At 47.1% G+C, this 18,850-nt stretch overlaps 1 protein-coding gene across 1 annotated transcript; it reads left to right on the forward strand.

The window, feature by feature from the left end:
- Positions 1 to 1,046: 1,046 nt before the first annotated feature.
- LOC309580277 (UPF0450 protein C17orf58 homolog) lies at positions 1,047 to 6,280 on the forward strand (the record flags this gene model as incomplete). The annotated part of the gene is given in 6 exon segments (XM_082294148.1): positions 1,047 to 1,062; positions 1,065 to 1,163; positions 2,992 to 3,621; positions 3,727 to 3,807; positions 5,356 to 5,547; positions 6,093 to 6,280. Coding segments are annotated over 6 exon segments (1,206 nt in total).
- Positions 6,281 to 18,850: the final 12,570 nt, after the last annotated feature.

An 18,850-nucleotide genomic window follows, 5' to 3' on the forward strand; every position in this document is an offset into this window, starting at 1 on the left:
AAATGTTCCAAACAACAGGAACACACCTTGAGGAAAACAAGGATTAATAAGTGCTGCAGTAGAAATGTAATTCCTTGAGTAATAGATGTGTTGAAATGTCATTTATTTTCCACACTAATTGGTGAATTTTCTGTATCTTCAGCCATCGCTGCTGGAGACAAAGCCCTGAGCTTTTAGGAATCCTATTGAAATGCTTAATTAAGGTAGGACAAAACAAACTGCTTAAACTAAGCAACACTGAATCCCATGCCACAGGTATTGTTGAGGGTTGGATTTTCTGTCAAGGGTGGGTTTCAGGAGCCTTTCAGTGCCTTTATGGAGTTTTTAAGTTGTTCATTGTCCCTTAAAGTCATGTGCAGCTTCCACAGCACCCGGCAGCAGCTGGTGAGTTAAACTATCACAATGGAAATCTTGTGTAGCAATAAGGTCACTTAGAAATAAGCCTTCTTAATTCAGTCATCCAAATCTGGGTTGGCTTGGTGTGTGAAAATTTGCAGAGTTCTTCATGTTGGCAAAGAGAGATTTAAAACTAAAGCTGTATGGGATCAGCAGAGCTTTCCCTTGGACTGGACAGTCACTACTGCATTTTTCGGTCTGAAAAGAATCACTGAAGCTGGTTCCTTAGCATAAAAGAGGAGATTAGCAGCTGTATCACTGGCGGTGGCCAGAAATCCCTAGATATGTTCCGTTGCCATGCACATCCTTTACAGACCCTGCATCCCAGGGGTTTGGTGTGTTCCAGCATGTTTCAATTCCTCTCCAGAATGCAGTTCTCCATAGCCAGGAAAACCAGACTTGTTCCCTATGATTTTTCTCTACAGAGTGCCATAGGAGGGCAAGACTCTCCCTAGAATAAAAATCTGCTGCCAAAACCATACATGGGTGTGTTATTCCCAGGACACAGGTGATGCAGCCAGGGGGTTGTGTCCCGATGGGAAGGAGCACATTCCTCCCAGGCAGGGCTGGTGGAGGCAGCAGCTTGGTCTTGCTCCAGTGGGCTGTCCAGTGAATGATTCCCGTTTCCCCTCAAGCTGCCTCTCATTAGCATGAATCGGGGGAAGGGCATAAAAGACTCCACTTCATTTTGAGTCTGGAAAAACTTTACTTCAAAATGACAACCCAAGTGTTCTGGCTCCTCTGCTTTGTCATTAGCTCATCTTCTGGTAAGTCTGTTACCTTCTGAGTGGGGCTGGGGCATGTCTGCCTTGGGAATCAGGGGAGGCTGAAGACATTCCTATAAATTCTTGCCTGAGCAGCCCCCCAGGCTGTAGCTTTTTCAGCAAGTAAGGGCTCAAGCAAGAAACATTTCAACGTGTTTGTAGGATGGGATTGTAAATTGCAATATTTAATTTGTCAGCATTAGGAAGAATTAAGAGCACCTGGCAGAAGCAGGCAGGGAGCTGGTGCTCTGTCCTGCCAGCCATCAGTGGCAGGTGAAGTTGATTTGCTTCTGCATCTGCTATTTTTATAATTTGTATATGACCTTTCTCTTTTTTTCCCTTTCACCTGTAACTCCAGGTGTCTGACTGACTTCAGCATGCTCAGTGTGCCCTGTGTGCCTGCAGCAAGCTGTCCTGAGTGGATTTATTTGGGTTTTAGTGCCTCACTGGCAGAACAGAAATAGCATTTACATGTGTTCCACTGGGATTTGGTTATGTTGCAGTCGTATTTCTTAGGCTGCAACAACCAGACAGGAATATGCTGGTACAAGAGGAGGAATCTCAAGGTCCTGAACAGATTGAGTAGAGAAAAATGAACTATTTCTTGATACAATCCATGACTGGAAAGGCGTGATAAAGTGGTAGGAGAGTTCATTTACACACCCAAGTCTGAGACACCTGTTCAGAGGGCACAGCTTCATACTGAACCAGCTCCAAACCCCCCTTGCCTGCTGCTGTCTGCAGCTTGGACTTCTTCCACCCCTCTCTCCATGGACATTCTTTGGACTTTACGGGTGGCCAGCCCAAATATCAAGGAATCTTTCCCATGACAGGAGCTGGTGAGAGCACAGGGGGAGAAGTGGCAAGGTCAGCACTTGAGTCAGTTATAGGAGATAAACCAGGACATTGTTCATCTGTGTATGTCAAATCTCTCTTTTCACACAAGGAGCTGGGATCAGCCTCCTACACAGAATAACCATGGCTGTGAACACCAGACAGAGGCTGTGTGTGGGTGAACCGTGTGAAAACTCTGCTGGCTCATTCCAGGCATGCAGGGAAGGGCTAAAGGAAAAGGAAAATGGACTGCCAGGGGAAATTTCTCTCCTGCCAGGCTAAAAATGTTGGTCATTTTGCTTTGTGAGGTTCAAGGTATCAAGGTGAAGATATAAATGAAAGTGTAGGTGACTACCCAGCTTGCGGGAACAGTGCCATTAAGTTATTTTTTCACTGGATTCCCAGACGCTTCCTTTCTTTCTCAACTCTTGTCCTCTCAAATTAAGCAAAGCCTTGAAATAATTGTTACTCAGCAGCACTAGCCTAATTACTGCTACTATATACTCCATAGTGCACAAGTCAAAGAGCCAAAACTGTGGGTAAAGACTTTTCCAGTCGTGTCCAAAGCTGCTGGAGAGTCTGGATGACATTGTCCAGAGGCATCCCATGGATGGGAAAACCAAATAGTTCTGCTGTCACAGTCTTTTAAACAAGCATCCCAAATGGCAACGTGAACCTTGTTTCCTCAGATGCTCCCTGGAGATTCAGGGGTTTGAGAAAAGGGTTTGTGTTGGGTTTTTTTTTGCAACAATAATAAAGTAAAAATGCAAATCTCCTGTTTTGCTCACACAGCTGCATTCCCTGTACTGGGCCTTCCATGTCAGAGCACAGAGGAATGAGGAGCTCTACTGTGGTTCATCTGTCGAGCTATTTATCAGCTTTTTGTCTAATTGTCGGAGGCCTCACTTACAGAGTACAGCCTCAAATCTTCCCATTCTGAAGCACATGGAATAAAAGACTTAAAACGCTGATTTTCTCTCTCCTTTTTTGTTTGTAGGATCCCTGCCCTATGCTGAGAAACCCGGCCAGGCTCTTAGCAAAGATGTTTTTAGTTCAGCAGCTGCTGCTCATGGCCAGGTGAAAGTGCCAGCCAGGGGCACAGGCAGTGCCAGCAGGAATGCCAGGGAAGGCCAGCTCCTGGGAATGCCTCCCACCCATCTGCAGCAGCCAAAGCCCCCGAGAATCTCCTCCCTCATGTCCAACAAGAAGAAACATGTTGAGCCTTCCCTGGAAAACAGCACTGGGCTGAGGAAGCAGCACTGGCAGCACGGAGGGGTCCTGCCCCTGGAGACCCCGACCCAGGGGGCTTCTCCCGCCCCCCCCAACTCTGGCCAGGCCAACAGGAAGCACACAGACCGGCGGCTGGCCAAGGTTGCCAACAGCGTGTGGGCTCACACCCTCCACGCTGCGCCTTCCCATCCAAAGATGATGTCCCTGATGGAAGTTTATCATTTTCCAGACTCTGGAACAAAGGAGTCAAATGATCCTAACACACTGCACCACTTCAACCGACCAGGGAAGGCAATCCCCTATAAACACCCTGACCCCTTCACAAGGATCCCCAAACCCTCCTGGGTCACCAACCGCTGGTCATCCAGCTCGATGTACCTGGGTGTGCTCAGGAAAGGTAAGGGACAGGCTGCCCAGAACTTCCCAAAGGCTGGGGGGCAAAATGGAATGAGAGATCCCCAAAGAGCCCATTGCTGTCCCTCAGTCTGTGTTCCTGTTGTAGATGGTGACAAGGAGAAGGTGTGTCTGACTGAGTGCAGGAAGGAGCAGGATGAAGTGGAGGCCTTTTGTGCCAGCGAGTTTGGTAGGTGATGTCCCCCTCAACCCACAGGGACAGAGCACCTTCTGTCCACTTGTCACTGATACTTCACTTCTGCTTTTAAAATACTGTGATTAAGATACAGTAAGTATGTTAAATAATTACTGAATATTCAAAACGGACCCATCACAGTTCTTCATAAATATACTTACCTTACACTTTCCCTACTTTGGGCTAGTACTGCCCTTTTTTTTCTTCATCTGGAGGAAGAGTATCCTTGGGACTGATCAATGGAACTGAAAAGACCAATTGTTTTAGATACTCTTAGATTAAACATTGCAGCTGTGTTATTTATCTCTTACTGTTTAGAGCAAGTTTGATTTTGGGGATTGAAGTTTGAAATTAAAATAAAATGGCGAAGCAAACAGAAATAAGACTCTTATTTCTGTAAACCTCTTTCTAGAGAGGATTCTTCTTGAAGTTCCTTAGGATTCAGTGTCTTTAGTCCTTGTGTCTACGCTGATGTAATTAAAGGTGGCAGGAATCAGCCTGGTATTTTTGTACAGACTGTTTAAAGATAAGCATTTTCTGACTGAAACCCTGCCTTGTGCTTATGAAGTTGTGAAACAAATACCAACTTTTTCTCACAGTATTTTAAGAGATAAGGAAAATACAAGCCCAGTGGTAACAGATGTTTCCATTTGTAGAACATAAACATGTTAGGAGACATCTGTTTTGTCTAAATGGAGAAGTCCGGAAGTGCTTTCTACAAATGCTGTCCTGCTTTGGTTTTTACCACTCTCATGCATTCCTGTCCAACATGGGCTTCAAAGCAACCCGACCTCTGTGTGTTTTAGCCCTTAACCAACAGCAGCCTTATTCTGCTCCTAAATTGAAAAGACAGGTAGGAAAAAGTCTGAGCAACAGATAAGCCAAGGCTCCACAGTGGCAATCAGAGAGCTTTTCCTTTCTTTACATTTACGGTGCAGATAAAAGAATAAATGACTGAATCAGAGTTCTCCCCCTGATGCAGGTGTAACACCAGGTGCAGTTTCCCCACTAGCACGGAGCTGTTTACCCATTCCTGCACTCAGCTCAGCACTTGCCAGAGCCAGAGACTGGGAGAACAGCATGAAGTGATTGTCTGAGCTCCCAACACAACTTACTTGGTGCCCTTTTGTCTTGGTATGACAAGGGCCTTTTATTTCGAAAGCCAAAGCATTGAATTACCAGCTCGGTACTTCATTTACTTTGTACTTCATTGGGAAGTTTTAAATTTGTGAATTTTACTTTGTTAGGTAAATATGCCCACTTTTTATATCTCAGGATAGAAAATGGTACTAAACCCATCACTTTCTTCACTAAGAAACATTTCGGACCTGTAAAGCACAAGGTTTGCAAAGCAGCAAAACTTAAGGCAATCACCTTACCAAATGTGATTATTTGAAGCAATTCCTACTGCCCAGTCCTGAGTCAAAGGATTCCTGCTGACACTTCCTTTACAGCATTTTAAGTGACAGCCTTAACACGTACCCTGAAAATTGTGTAAATGATGTAAAATCTGCTCCTTTTTTTCTCTCTCCCTTGAAACAGCAGTGAATGGAATTGTTTATAACCTGGAAAGCCTGAGGAATGGAGTTCGCTGGATTACCCTCTTGGTAGACAGTGATGGATTGTACAAGATGAGTCGCCTGTATGTCACTCCTGACGCTGCCTTCTTCCGAGTTCACGTCCTGATTGTGGATACTTTAAACTGCAGTAAACCATGTCCAGACCTTAAACTTGGTAAATCATTCCAGCTAAATCCATTCTGCTATTCCTCTGCATGCACTGCAATCTTAGTCTGCCCTACTTTATTAGGCTTAGCCTGGGTCGTTGGGAAAATTTGGAAGAAAAGTATTTACTCAAAGTGGAGGCCTTTTTCCATCCAAGTTTCTCAAAACTTTCGCAAGAAAACCAACTGCATTAAGAAGTCAGGTACCAGCATAGCCCTTTCTTAACTTTGTCCAGTTCCAAAATGATGACAAGTTTTCAGGATTCCTAAAACAATACAGGCAGGAGTTTAAGCTGGTGTCTTTGTAAGTAGTTCAGTTTTTCTTCTAAGTGCAAGATTATCAAATACCAGCATTTCCCCCAACGGTAAATCATCATTTCCATGCCAGCACCACCCACAGGTCCCAGCAGAGCTCAGGACGCCGCTGTAGAAGCCCCCTGTTCAGGATGTTTCCACAGGCAAAACTTCACTTCTATTCCCAGCCCTAGTGCCCTCGGGATGACCCCCCATTCCCCATGGCTCAGCAGCCCCGTTTCTTTTGTTTTTGTTGTTGCAGGCAGCAGGTACCTCGTGATGGGGCACATCTACCACAAGCGCCGGCAGGTGCCCACCGAGCTGCCACCAGCCCTGCGCGGGCGGCTGCGGCCAGGGGATGGCTGGGTCGGGAGCAGCAGCAGCTATGTCAGGAGATTCAACAGGAAAAGGGGTCTCAGGGTGCGGGCAGCACGTTCCAAGTGTCCATAAAGCTCCATGGGATCCGTCCAGGATGTGGGAGCAGCGCGATCCACACTTAGAGCACACCTGGCCGTGGGCTGCGCTCCCGTCTGGAACCGGCTGCGATCCAACACCTGTTTTTGTGCTTTAGCAAACACTGGGTGCCTCGAGCAGGCACCCCTGGTGAGGTTTAGCACAGAAGTCAGTCTAGGGAATGTTAACTGGCCATGAATTTGCTCCAGCTGCTTTCAGAGCCACAGGTTATTGTAGCTTCCCCTGCTGCAGTGCGCCCTGAATAATCTGTAGTAACTGTAATGCAAAATTCTGGCAGCTTCATCCTCAGTACACAATAACTGCACTTTGAACCCTTCACCTTGAACAGATTAGATGATACCACAGCTTTATCTACACAGGATGTTCACTGTGTTTTCACAGTTCTGCCTAAAGTATCACATGCATTCGATTTCAGAGAAACCAAAGCCACCATTTGTATTATTTTTGTCTCTTCAACCATGTCCATGGTACTTCTGAAAATTACACCATTCTTCCAGCAGAGCTGGATGTTCACAAAAATCATACAAAATAGAGTGTAATGATTTGAGTATGTAGCTGCCTGAAAGCAAATCAAGAACTGCACAACACAAATGCCCAGTTGGGTTTACAAGCAACAGCACAGGGAATGCGAAAGTGCCAGGGAATGCGAAATGAGCACAGGCTGCACACACTGCATGTGCCTGGGCACTTCGTCCCAGAGCTGTACTGAATGCCATTCCCCAGGAGAAATATTGCCAAGCTTGTACTTGCACATTGGTAAAGTTACTTTTTAAATAAAAAAGTCACTATTTTAGTACCTTTAATGTGGTGGAATTGAGATGTTTGTTGTTCCCAGTCAGTATTTGCAGATAAGAAGTCTGTAAAAGAAACCAATAAAATGCACGAGGTTCTGCTTTCACTGTCTCATGGGTTCTGGAAGACCCAAAAGGCTTATGTAATGATATTACACAAAGTCATCTCCTTGTGCGACAAGTTGGCTGAGGAGTTGATACATATTTCTATTAAGAAATGTAAAAAATGCAGTACAGCTTAAAACCCCACATACGCAGTGATATGATGTGACCTGCCACAGGAAGCAGTGGCTTCTATAGAAGCATTTTCTGTTTTGAAACAAAGCTAGTTTTGACACACTGTACTCATCACACACTTCTGCAGCTTGATTTAGTGTCACTGAAAAGCCACAGAACAGGGGATGGGACAGGTCACGCTGCATCAAGTATTTTTTGATATGGAGACAAATACCGAGAGCAAACATCCCATGTTTGGGACCCAAAAGGCTCTCACTGGAGGACAGAAATTTACTCACAGTGTGAGTCTACCTAAAAAATACAGTGTCACTTTTGCTATGTGAAAAACTTTGCATGGAGCACAGCATGGATTGATGGAATTTTCCTTGAGAGAATCTGAGGGGGTTTTGATTTGGCAGAAGGATTGTTCTGGCAATGAATCAAAGCTTTGGAGTGACTGGAAGGGACAGGAGGAGGAAGGGTTACATGCACATCTCGAGTTTCTTTGTTTCTGTTTTCAGGGGAAGTCCAGGGACTAAACAGCAACTCCTCCAGGCATCCCCCTGCCCAGAGCAGCAGCCAAGCCCCATTCCTGTCATCCTGCTCCAACCCAGTGAAGTGTGGTTACAAACCCAACATGTATTCCCCTGTGACTGTCTCTGGGAAGAGACAAGCACAGGACACCAGCGCTAAGGACATCCCAAGACCGAGTTCAGTGCCCATAACTGACACAAAACACTGGGATGCAGATGTTGCTCTGGGAGCCTGAAAAGCCATTTATTTCATGTTCTCTTCCTGTGTTACCAAGTCCTCTTACCTTTCCCTTCTTGCTTGGAAGGTCCCTCCCTGAAATGTTCCCACAGCAGCTGAGCAACAAGTCCCTGTCTGTCACAGCCCCGAGTGGCTGAGAGGTCTGGAGCTGGAGCGGGACTATCAGTTTTTATTTCTGCAGGGACACCCAGGGTAGAAAAAGCAAGAAGAAAATGTTTCATAACATCCTTTGCCTTTTCTCCTGCATGGGCTGGTGCAAAGACAGCTCCGGAAAATGTATCCACGGAGATGTGTACATATTTTGATCTTCCAAATTGAGGGACGTGTTACATCTGTCTGCCAGATTTCACAGCTATGTAGGCCTCAGGGGTTAGCCCTGGAGCCCAACAATGGCGCCTGCTAGCTTTGGCAGTTGGGACAGGTTGCCACAATTGCCCTTGCCTGGTCTCTAGGCAGTTTAAACATTCTCACAAGGGCTGGAGTATTCTGATGGTAAAATTGATGGCTCAGCTTTGCTTGAGCAAATGTGGCTGGTACATTGGGAACTTGTACCAGCATTGCAAGAGCATCTGCCCTCCAATTCTCTTCGGCAACAGGCCCAGGGAGATCGGTGTGTGACCTCACATGCATCACGTGGAAGGGATGCTTTCGGTGGAAGAATAGACAAACAAGCTTCGAAAGCAAGCTATACAATTTAGGGTTGGACACCTCCTTTAACAAAGAGTGTTCTGCTCTGGCAATTACTCCGACTACATAAGCTGAATCTGTCACCAAATTAACAGGTTCATCGAACCTCTCAAAAGCTCTAACTACAGCTGGCTGTTCTGCAATCTGTGCGGAACCATCCACTACCTGGACATCAGACTCCCACATCTGCATTCTGGGGTCCTTCCAAGTCATCACAGATTTATGAGAACTTCCTGAACCATCTGTAAAGACTGTTAGAGCTTTGAAAGGGGTTCGTCTTTGAAGTTCTTTTGGAGCCAAGTGAATTGCCGAATTGAACAATTTCTGGTTTGGATTGTGAATTGAGATTTTGCCTGGGTAGCTGTCCAGAGCAAACTGGAGGTGTTCATTCGTCTGGAGCAAGTGCTCCAGGACACCAGTTTTCTATGGCAAATAAATGCATGTGAACTCACACCCAGCAAGGGTACAGAGGTGTGCTCTGGCTTTCATAATCAGCTGTGCCATCAGTTCCTGTGGTGTGGTGGTAGTTTTGAATGGCTGATGCCGTTGATGGGATACAACATTATAAAGTCACCCCAAGACATTCCACCCCTTATGCCACATCATTGGCTCAATGATCAAACTAATGTATTCTAACTCTACACACACATTAATACATACATATATACAGCTATGTACAAACAGTGACAGTGACACTCAGCAAGCAGTGGTATACAGGCATTTCACATTACAGATGGTTTTCACCCAACAATCAGATCTCCCTGCAGTACAAAACGTGTTGTTCCATCTTTCTGCATTACCCACCATGTGCAACCAGGTCCCTGAGCAGAAACAACCCCACAGATGGTTTTGTCTGTATTCGAGGCAGAATTAATCCAAACTGTCTTTCCTAACAGACCTCTGACATGTACCACTGGGACCTTATCTCTGTCTACTGTATACAGGGATTCAGATTTGGCTGGACCAGCTCTATTGGTGGAACCTTGGGTATTAACTAACTAGGTGGCCTTTGCTAGATGCTGCTCCGAATTTTTAAAAGTTCCCCCACCTAGTGCCTTCAAGGTGGTTTTCAACAATCCATTGCACCGTTCCCCTTTGCCTGCAGCTGGTGCATGGTAAGGGATATGGTACACCCACTCAATGCTACATTCCCTAGTCCAGGTGTTGATAAGGCTATTCTTGAAATGAGTCCCATTGTCAGATTCAATTCTCTCAGGGGTGCCATGCCCCCAAAGGACTTGATTTCAAGGCCCAGGATGGTGTCCCAGGCAGTAGCACGAGGCACAGGGTAGGTCTCCAGCCATCCTGTGGTGGCTTCTACCATTGTGAGCACACAGAGCTTGCCTTGGTGTGTTTGAGGCAGTGTGATGTAATCAATCTGCCAGGCCTCCCCATACTTGTATTTGGACCATCGCCCACCATACCACAGGGGCTTCACCCGCTTGGCCTGCTTGATCGCAGTGCATGTCTCACAATCATGGATAACCTGGGAGATACTGTCCATGGTCAGATCCACCCCTTGGTCTCGTGCCCATCTATAGGTGGCATCTCTGCCTTGATGACCTGAAGCATCATGGGCCCATCGAGCTAGGAACAACTCTCCTTTATGTTTCTAATCCAAGTCTATCTGTGACACTTCTATCTTTGCAGCCTGATCTACCTGCTTGTTGTTTCGGTGTTCCTCATTAGCCCTACTCTTGGGGACATGAGCATCTACATGGTGGATGTTCACAATTAGCTTTCTTACTCGGGCAGCAATGTCTTTCCACTCTTCAGCAGCTCTTCATCAGTGGTTTTCCCCTACGCTGCCAATTAGCTTTTTCTCACTTTTCCAGCCATCCCCACAGAGCATTGGCTACCATCCATGAATCAGTGTAGAGGCAGAGCTTTGGCCACTTCTCTCTTTCAGCAGTGTCCAGGGCTAGTTGAACAGCTTTCAGTTAAGCGAGTTGGCTCGATCCACCTTCTCCTCCAGTAGCTTCTGCAACCCATCATGTGGGACTCCATACAGCTGCTTTCCACTTTTGTTTCATCCCTACGATGCGACAAGAACCATCGGTGAAAAGAGCATAGTGCGTGTCTTCTGATGGTAGTTGGTTGTACAGTGGAGCTTCTTCAGCATGTGTCACTTGTTCTTGTTCTTCTTTGTCACTGAGACCAAAGTTGTCACCTTCAGGCCAATTTGTAATTATTTCCAAAATCCCAGGGCGATTCAGTTTTCCGATACGGGCGCGCTGTGTGATGAGAGCAATCCATTTGCTCCATGTGTCATTGGTGGTGTGGTGGGTAGAGGGAATCTTTGCTTTGAACATCCACCCCAGCACCAGCAGTCGGGGTGCCAGGAGGAGTTGTGCTTCAGTGCCGATTACCTCTGAGGCGGCTTGGATTCCTTCATAGGCTGCCAATGTTTCCTTCTCTGTCCGAGTGTAGTTGGCTTTGGACCCTCTGTAGCTTCGACTCCAGAATCCCAGTGGTTGGCCTCGAGTCTCACCAGACACCTTCTGCCAAAGGCTCCAGGACAGACCATGGCTCCTGGCTGCAGAGTAGAGCACGTTCTTCACCTCTGGTCCTATCCTGACTGGGCATGAGCGATCTCCTGTTTAATCTGGGCGAAGGCTTGTTGCTGTTCAGGGCCCCAGTGGAAATCATTCTTTTTGCAGGTAGCCAGGTAGAGAAGACTCACAATTTGGCTGTACTCAGGAATATGCATCCTCCAAAAGCCTGCGGCATCTAGGAAAGCTTGCATTTCCTTCTTGTTGGTTGGTGGAGGCATTGCTGTGATCTTATTGATGACCTCAGTGGGAATCTGATGCCGTCCATCTTGCCATTTCACTCCCAGGAACTGGATCTCTTGGGCAGGTCCCTTGACTTTGCTCTTCTTGATAGCAAAATCGGCTTCCAGAAGAATCTGGATGATTTTCTCTCCTTTCTCAAATACTTCTGTTGCTGTGTTCCCCCACACAATGATGTTGTCGATGTGCTGCAGATGTTCTGGAGCCTCACCCTTTTCTAGTGCAGTCTGGATCAGTCCATGGCAGATGGTGGGACTGTGCTTCCACCCCTGGGGCAGTCGGTTCCAGGTGTACTGCACACCCCTCCAGGTGAAGGCAAACTGAGGCCTGCACTCTGCTGCCAGAAGAATGGAGAAAAATGCATTTGCGATGTCAATAGTGGCGTACCACTTCACTGCTTTGGACTCCAGCTCGTACTGGAGCTCCAACATGTCCGGCACAGCAGCGCTCAACGGTGGAGTCACTTCATTCAAGGTACAACAGTCCACAGTCAATCTCCACTCTCCTTCAGATTTACGCACAGGCCAGATGGGACTGTTGAAGGGTGAGTGGGTCTTGCTGATCACCCCTTGGCTCTCCAGCTCATGAATCATCTTGTGAATGGGAATCATAGCATCTTGAGTTGTCCAGTACTGTCGGTGATGCACTGTCGAGGTGGCAATGGGTACTTATTACCGCAGGCCTGGTTCCTACGGTATATCACCGTGTCCCGCAGCCATAGGGAAGAGGAGGAGAGAAGATCCAGCAGGCAGGAACTGTGCAGAAAGATTGATTTATTTAATTATTTTACAAACTCTTTTATAGACTTTTTTCTTCATAGTCTAATTGGACAAAGGACCAGCCACCCCTTGGGGGTGATTGGCTAAAATCCTAAAACATCCATTGTCAAAATATTTTTCTACTATACCATAAACAAGACTTTTCAAGGTTGCAGGTGGCTTGGTTGTTTACATTCCCTGCTACCTCTTTTGTGAGAGAGAAAAATCTCTCACGGACTTAGAGAATAGCAAGAAAATCCTTGCTAGCGGCATTTTTGTACCTACAGGTACTCTTTGTTCTTCCTCTTTCAGAAGGCCTACTGCAGATGAGTGCTCTGATAGTCCAGGCAGGGTAGTCAATTGCTTAATGCCCTCTGTCTCCACAGCAGCTATTCCAAAAGCACACTTGAGTCCCTTTGGGTCTCTGAAATACCCGCTTCAGAGGAAGTCTATGCCCAAAATGCACAGGGCCTCTGGGCCAGTCACAATGAGATGTTTCTTCCACTCATTTCCAGTCAGGCTCACCTCAGATTCCACCAGGGTCAAATCTTGTGATCCACCTGTTACACCAGCAATAGAAACAGATTCTACCCCCACATGTTGCAATGGGATTACTGTACACTGCGCACCAGTGTCAACCAAGGCATCATATTTTTGTGGTTCTGATGTACCAGGCCAACAAATCCACACAGTCCAAAAAACACGGTTTTCCCTGGCCTCTACCTGGCTAGAGGCAGGGCCCCTCTAGTTCTGGTTATCCTTTCCCTGGGCATGCATCTTAGAGGTTCCTTCAAGGGGATCGGACATGTCATCGTCTTTTCCATAATTTTTTGGCAGTTTGGCTATGGGCAACTGGAGCTACTTCCTTTTTGGCAGAACTTCCTTTCTGAGACTTGCGCTCCTTCAATTCACGCACTTGTGCTACCAGAGCAGAAGTGGGTTGTCCACCTCGCCTCTTCATGTCTTCCCCACTGTCACACAGGAATTTCCACATCTCACTTCATGGGATGTACCTTCTCTCTGGGGAATGTCCACATTTGGTAGCAGAATCTCTGATCTGTACTGCTGAGATTTGGAAAAGGCTCTCTTTAATCTCCTTCTTGAGTTCCTGGTGATTCTTCTCCATCTTATCTTCCAATTTCTTCACACGTGTTTCCACAGCTGCGATTTTTGCACGTGTTGGGCCATGCATGGCATCTGCATATGCTCGGAGCTTCACTGCCATATCCTGCACAGTCTCATTTGCACCGTAGTCTGGTTTCATCATTGCTAAAGCAGAAGCATATTCTTGTGGCCCACGTCATATGAGTTTTCACCACCTCACTGGATTAACTCTGACCCGGTCTGGACTCCTCAGTCCTGGGTCATCTGTGAAGACAACCTCTACCACCTCTAGTTCTCTCAGGCATTGGATCCCTTGTTCTATGGTCTTTCACTGGGATTGCTGCATATAGAGATCATCTCCGCACAGGTATCTATCCCTCGCGCCATTCAAGACCCATCTCCAGAGACTGTCAGACTCAGCCCTCCTTATTATCGCTTGGTCGATAGCTGGATCATGTGACAGGGATCCCAAATGCCTCGCTTCAGCACCATCCAGCATTACATCATCACCTGCAGCATCCCAAATACGGACCATCCAACTTATTACGAATTCATCAGACCGTCGGGTGTAGTCCTTCTGTGAAGGTCCTTTATGGACATGGACTCAGTAATGTTTCTGTGCCTGAGACAGTTGATGGCTTTGAGGTTCCTTCCCCTTCATTATCCTCATCTTTCACTGGACGATCAGTTTTGGTTGTGTGCTTTTTCCTCGTAACAGGAGCCACTGTCAATGGCTTAGACTCTCCATCTGGTTTGGGATTGCTCTCTGGTTTGGCTCCAGACTGAGTGACTGGGGTGTCTGCTGATTTATCTTCCTGCCCCTCTACTTTTACCTACTGCCCTACAGTACCTAGCAGTGTGTAATAGGCATATGCCAAGGCCCAACATATTACAATGAGCTTTTTCCCATTAGAATTGTGATTGTATTTCTCTTTCAGATATTTCTCCACCTCAGCTGGTTTCTGAATTTGTTCAGGGGGAAAGTTCCAAGGGATTAGGTCAGAGAAATTCTTCAGGGTTTGGCCCATATCCTCCCATTCTCCACACCACTCAGGATTTTCCAACTCTGGGTCAGGTGTCTCATCAGTCACCCTGGAAATCTGAGCTTTCATTCTAGACAAGCTGTGAACCACATAGAGGAAGATTACCAGATTAAATACCAGGAAGGTGGTCTCTTTAACATCCAGGAGAAACTGAATATTCTCAAAAGACAACATATCAAATTTAAAGGGAAGGGAGATGAAAGACTGGGAAACCCCATCTCCTCCTCTTCTAACAAACTGGGTGCAATTACTAATAAAACCCCAAAACAACCTACTGAAACTAGGACTGGAATTAGGACAGAGAAACCACATATCATACACACTTCATACAACTGCATGTACCTCTGTTAACTTCTTATAAATCATTATCACCAAGCACAACAAAATTGAAAATCTGATTCGTACCCCTGCTCTGCAAAAATTTCATATCAGGGACAGGATTGGAGCCAGTTGTGGATAGGCAAACAGGCCTAGGGACCAGAAAGGCATCAGTACCTCAAACAAGCCTAAGGACCAAAAAGACATCAGTACATCAAGCCAGAGAGACATTATGAACTCAACCAACATGGTGACTATTTTACCCCAGCACAAAATAAGTACATTCAAACCACAATGTAATTATTACAGGTTTTTCACTTTCCTTCGAGTCACGCAGTTGGGTGCCACCAATTATTTGTGCCGGTTTGGGAAAATTTGGAAATATGTCATCTGAGAGAAGACAGGTTACAACCATCCCTCCCCCACCAGGCTCAGTTTAAAGGCATACAAAGGCACAAAATTAATTTCTGGGCATAGAACAGCGATATGGGATACAACATTATAAAGTCACCCCAAGACAGACAAGAAGACCCACTCTATTATAAGAAGAGGGTCTTTTTGTGCGGCATCCCAATGAAAAATCAGCCCATGCAATTTGGGCGACTTACCCAAGATAATGAAAATAAGGGGCAGATCAGGGCTGGTCCAATGGGCCTGGCGAGAAGATAGGGTAAGCTGTACCTTTTCAATAGATCCTTGGACCTCCTCCGTGATGACTCGGGGGGAGTCTAGGTCATCGCAGACTTTCAGGAGGTTAAACAACAGAGCTAGATCTTCTGTCGTTAGTCCCAGCAGAAGACGAACCCACTTGACAGAGCCACACAGCTGCTGCAGGTCCCTGAGAGTCTTTGGGTTATCTTTGATGGCAAGCTGCTGGGGCACGGTGGTCTGTTTGCTGATGCGGAGTCCCAGGTAAGTCCATGGGCAGGTACGCTGGATCTTTTCCTGCTGTACTTCAAACCCTGCCTTTTCGATGGCCTGAAGAGCTTTTTCTAGAGTCAAGTCCAGGCAAGCATTGTCCAGTGCACAGATTAATACATCATCCGTATAGTGGAGGATAACAGACTTTGAGAACTCTTTGTGGACAGGGGACAAGACACGGGCAACATACCATTGACAAAACGCCAAGCTCTTGAGCCTTTTGTCCTGGTGCCTTTAGTGTGTGAGCAGTCCCTGGTACCATTGTCTTTGGATCACGACTCTGGGAGAGTGAAGGCTTAGGATGGTACCTAGCGCCGAGAAGGAAAGTGCCGAGAGCAGCGTGTGCGCTGCTAGTTTGAGGGGTGCAGTTGAAGTTGTAGGCAGCAAGAGCTTTCTCAGCTGTCACTTTTGTGAGCTCTGTTCTTGCCAAATGGTTTCAAGTTGGTGGCCGGACTCTGCAAGAGGGAAAAGATTTGTTAGGGCAAAGGAGTTCATCTTGCTCTCGGAGTGTGGTGCAAAGACGAGTCTGCACTTGGAAGGGGAAGATTCGGGAAATCTTTTTGTCCTGACACCGTTGATTTGAGAGCAGGGACGTTTCCAAGTTGCCTCTGCCCTTGGGGTGGTTTCGAGCTGGGCTCGGAGCGTTTCCTTCTCCTGCAAGTCCAGAGCGCCATCGTGTGGTTGTTTTGATGAGCGCTGACAGTGCCCAGGAAAAAGCCAAGCAAGCACTTGGCTGGCCCCGCCCCAGTCGTGTGCGAGCAGTTGGGGGAAGAGCTCCGCTGTGCATCCTGGCTCTTGGAGACATAGAAGAATGCGATCCTGCATGTAGCGGGGAAGGAAGAGTAATATTTTCATTGTTGGCTGTGCAGTTTCTAAGCGGCAAAAGAAAAGGCAGGTCCAGCAACCGCCTCTCTTTCAGAATCTTTGCTGTGCCATCATGAACATGCTCAACATGCAACTCGCACCTTCTGAACTCACACACACTGATCAAAGTCCCTGGAGATATGCACTTTCCCTCAAGCTTTATGTACCATCCTACCCCCCAACTCTCACAGATCCCAAACCCCTTCTAAACATCCAGTAGCTGCATGCAAAGAAAATGTCCTAGAACAAGAAGCCAGCACTGGCCTTCATAGTCCCTCTAAAGTCTGTAAACTAGGTGAAATACACAAGTGACACGCACTTTCCTTCGCAAATATATACAGTGCATCATCACATTCTCTCAAAGTGGCAGAGCCCATCGTTACAGCGCAGCATTTCCAGCTGCAGTTCGGACTGAGAGATGTGCCAGGAGAGAAAGGTATTGTTAACATTCCCTCTTCCCTGTAAAACTTGATACTCGCAGTGCAATCACTTTCACACAACTTCAGGGTCGCCAAGTTCAAGTAGCTAGAGCTCACAGAGATGGGAGTGTCAGGAGAGAAGACGTACTAAAAGTACCCTATTTTTGTAGCAGCATTAAAATTGTGCACAGCAGACTGCAGATCTGTAGCTTCCTTCTCCGACAGATGTGCCATCCCATTGTTGGCTCTCGCAGCTCGGTTGCAAGCTGCTCTCATGAAGAAAAGAACAAGAAAAAATAGCCAATGCAAGGCTGCAACTTCCCCTTGCCTCATATAAGCCACATAAACTTTCCGCTGCACTTGCCTTCTCATCTGCATCTACCACTGTGTTTTCTGCATCTCCAAGGCAAGCCCAATTTTTTCCAGGGAGGGCTGGAAGAGGATGAGGTAGCAGCACAAGGGGCTGCCATTGAACTTCCTCCTTCCGACAGCTAACGTGAAGTCGACAGGCGAGTGGCAGGCAGGCGAGTGGCAGCCACGCTCGCCTCTCATCATGTACACTGCGTACACGAGCCCGCTGCCCTTTTGCTTCATTCTTCACCTTACCTGCGCTGGAAATGGCTGAACACTAGCAGTGGCATTCATCTTCGCCCCTCTGCAGCCTCTATCCTTCACGAATCTACTGTGTGCTGTGCATGGCTTTTCCACAGCACTTACGTGCAAGCACAGCCTTTCTGTTTTGCTGAGTCCAAACTGTCAGTCTAGCTTTCACTCAGCGACAAGTATCAGGAGAGAAGCACTTGCTTTTCTAGCCTTTCAATGTCCGAGACTTTCAACACAGCGCCACAGTCTATGCAAATAGAATGTGTAATGAACAACGTGCTTTGGTCCTAGCGCAGTTCTCTGTGTAAGACGTACTGAGAATCTTTCTATTTGTATTCGAACGACAACCGAGGTAGAATGTGGTGGTACGTAGCTCTGAGAGGGAATGTGTATGGCCTGGGTGTCTTTCGGCACAAGCAGTGCGCTGGAGCAGTTTGCTGCCGGCACAGTGCTCAGTGCGACAAGTAGACGACTGTTCGCCTCCGGCAGAATGAAAGAGCGACGTGCTCCAAAAGGGGAAGAAGAACGAAGGTGCAGAGCACCGGGCTGGTGTGCGCAGCGTACACGCGGAGAGAGGAGTGTGGCTGCCACTCGCCTGCCTGCCGACTTCACGTTAGCTGTCGGAAGGAGGAAGTTCAATGGCAGCCCCTTGTGCTGCTACCTCGTCCTCTTCTAGCCCTCCCTGAAAACAATTGGGCTTGCCTTGAAGCTTGGAGATGCAGAAAACACAGTGGTAGATGCAGATGAGAAGGCAAGAACAGGGTGCGGCGGGGAGTTTATGTGACTTACAGGAGGCAAGGGGAAAGTGCAGCCCAGCAGGGGCTTTTACTTCTCGAGCCTTTTTCGATGGTAGCTGCTGCTGGAGGTCGGCAACAGAGCTGCGAGAGTGAATAATGTGTGACGGCACGTCCATCTGAGAAGGAAGCTATACCGAGCCGCAGTGTGTTGTGCGCACTTTCAAGGCTGCTTGGAGAAGGTTTACAGACTTCTTTCTGGATACATTCTTCTGGATATGCACAAGCTGGATGGACTCTGCAACACTGAAAGGTGTAAGACACTGCCTCTAGGTGGCTTGTGTTGGTGGAGTGCAAGGGCTGCGCGTTACTTTCTGAAGCAGCAGGAACATTCTCAGATGAATCGGATTGTGAAGCAGCTTTTGGATGGTCTTCTGAAATTTGGTAGACTGAGCACACAAGCCCGGTGGTCTACGGCTTCAATCTTTGCCTTCTGTGGTCTGCACACATCTGAAGGCCAGTGAT

This window comes from Coloeus monedula, assembly GCF_965178545.1.
Source record: "Coloeus monedula genome assembly, chromosome: 19".
NCBI lineage: Eukaryota > Metazoa > Chordata > Aves > Passeriformes > Corvidae > Coloeus > Coloeus monedula.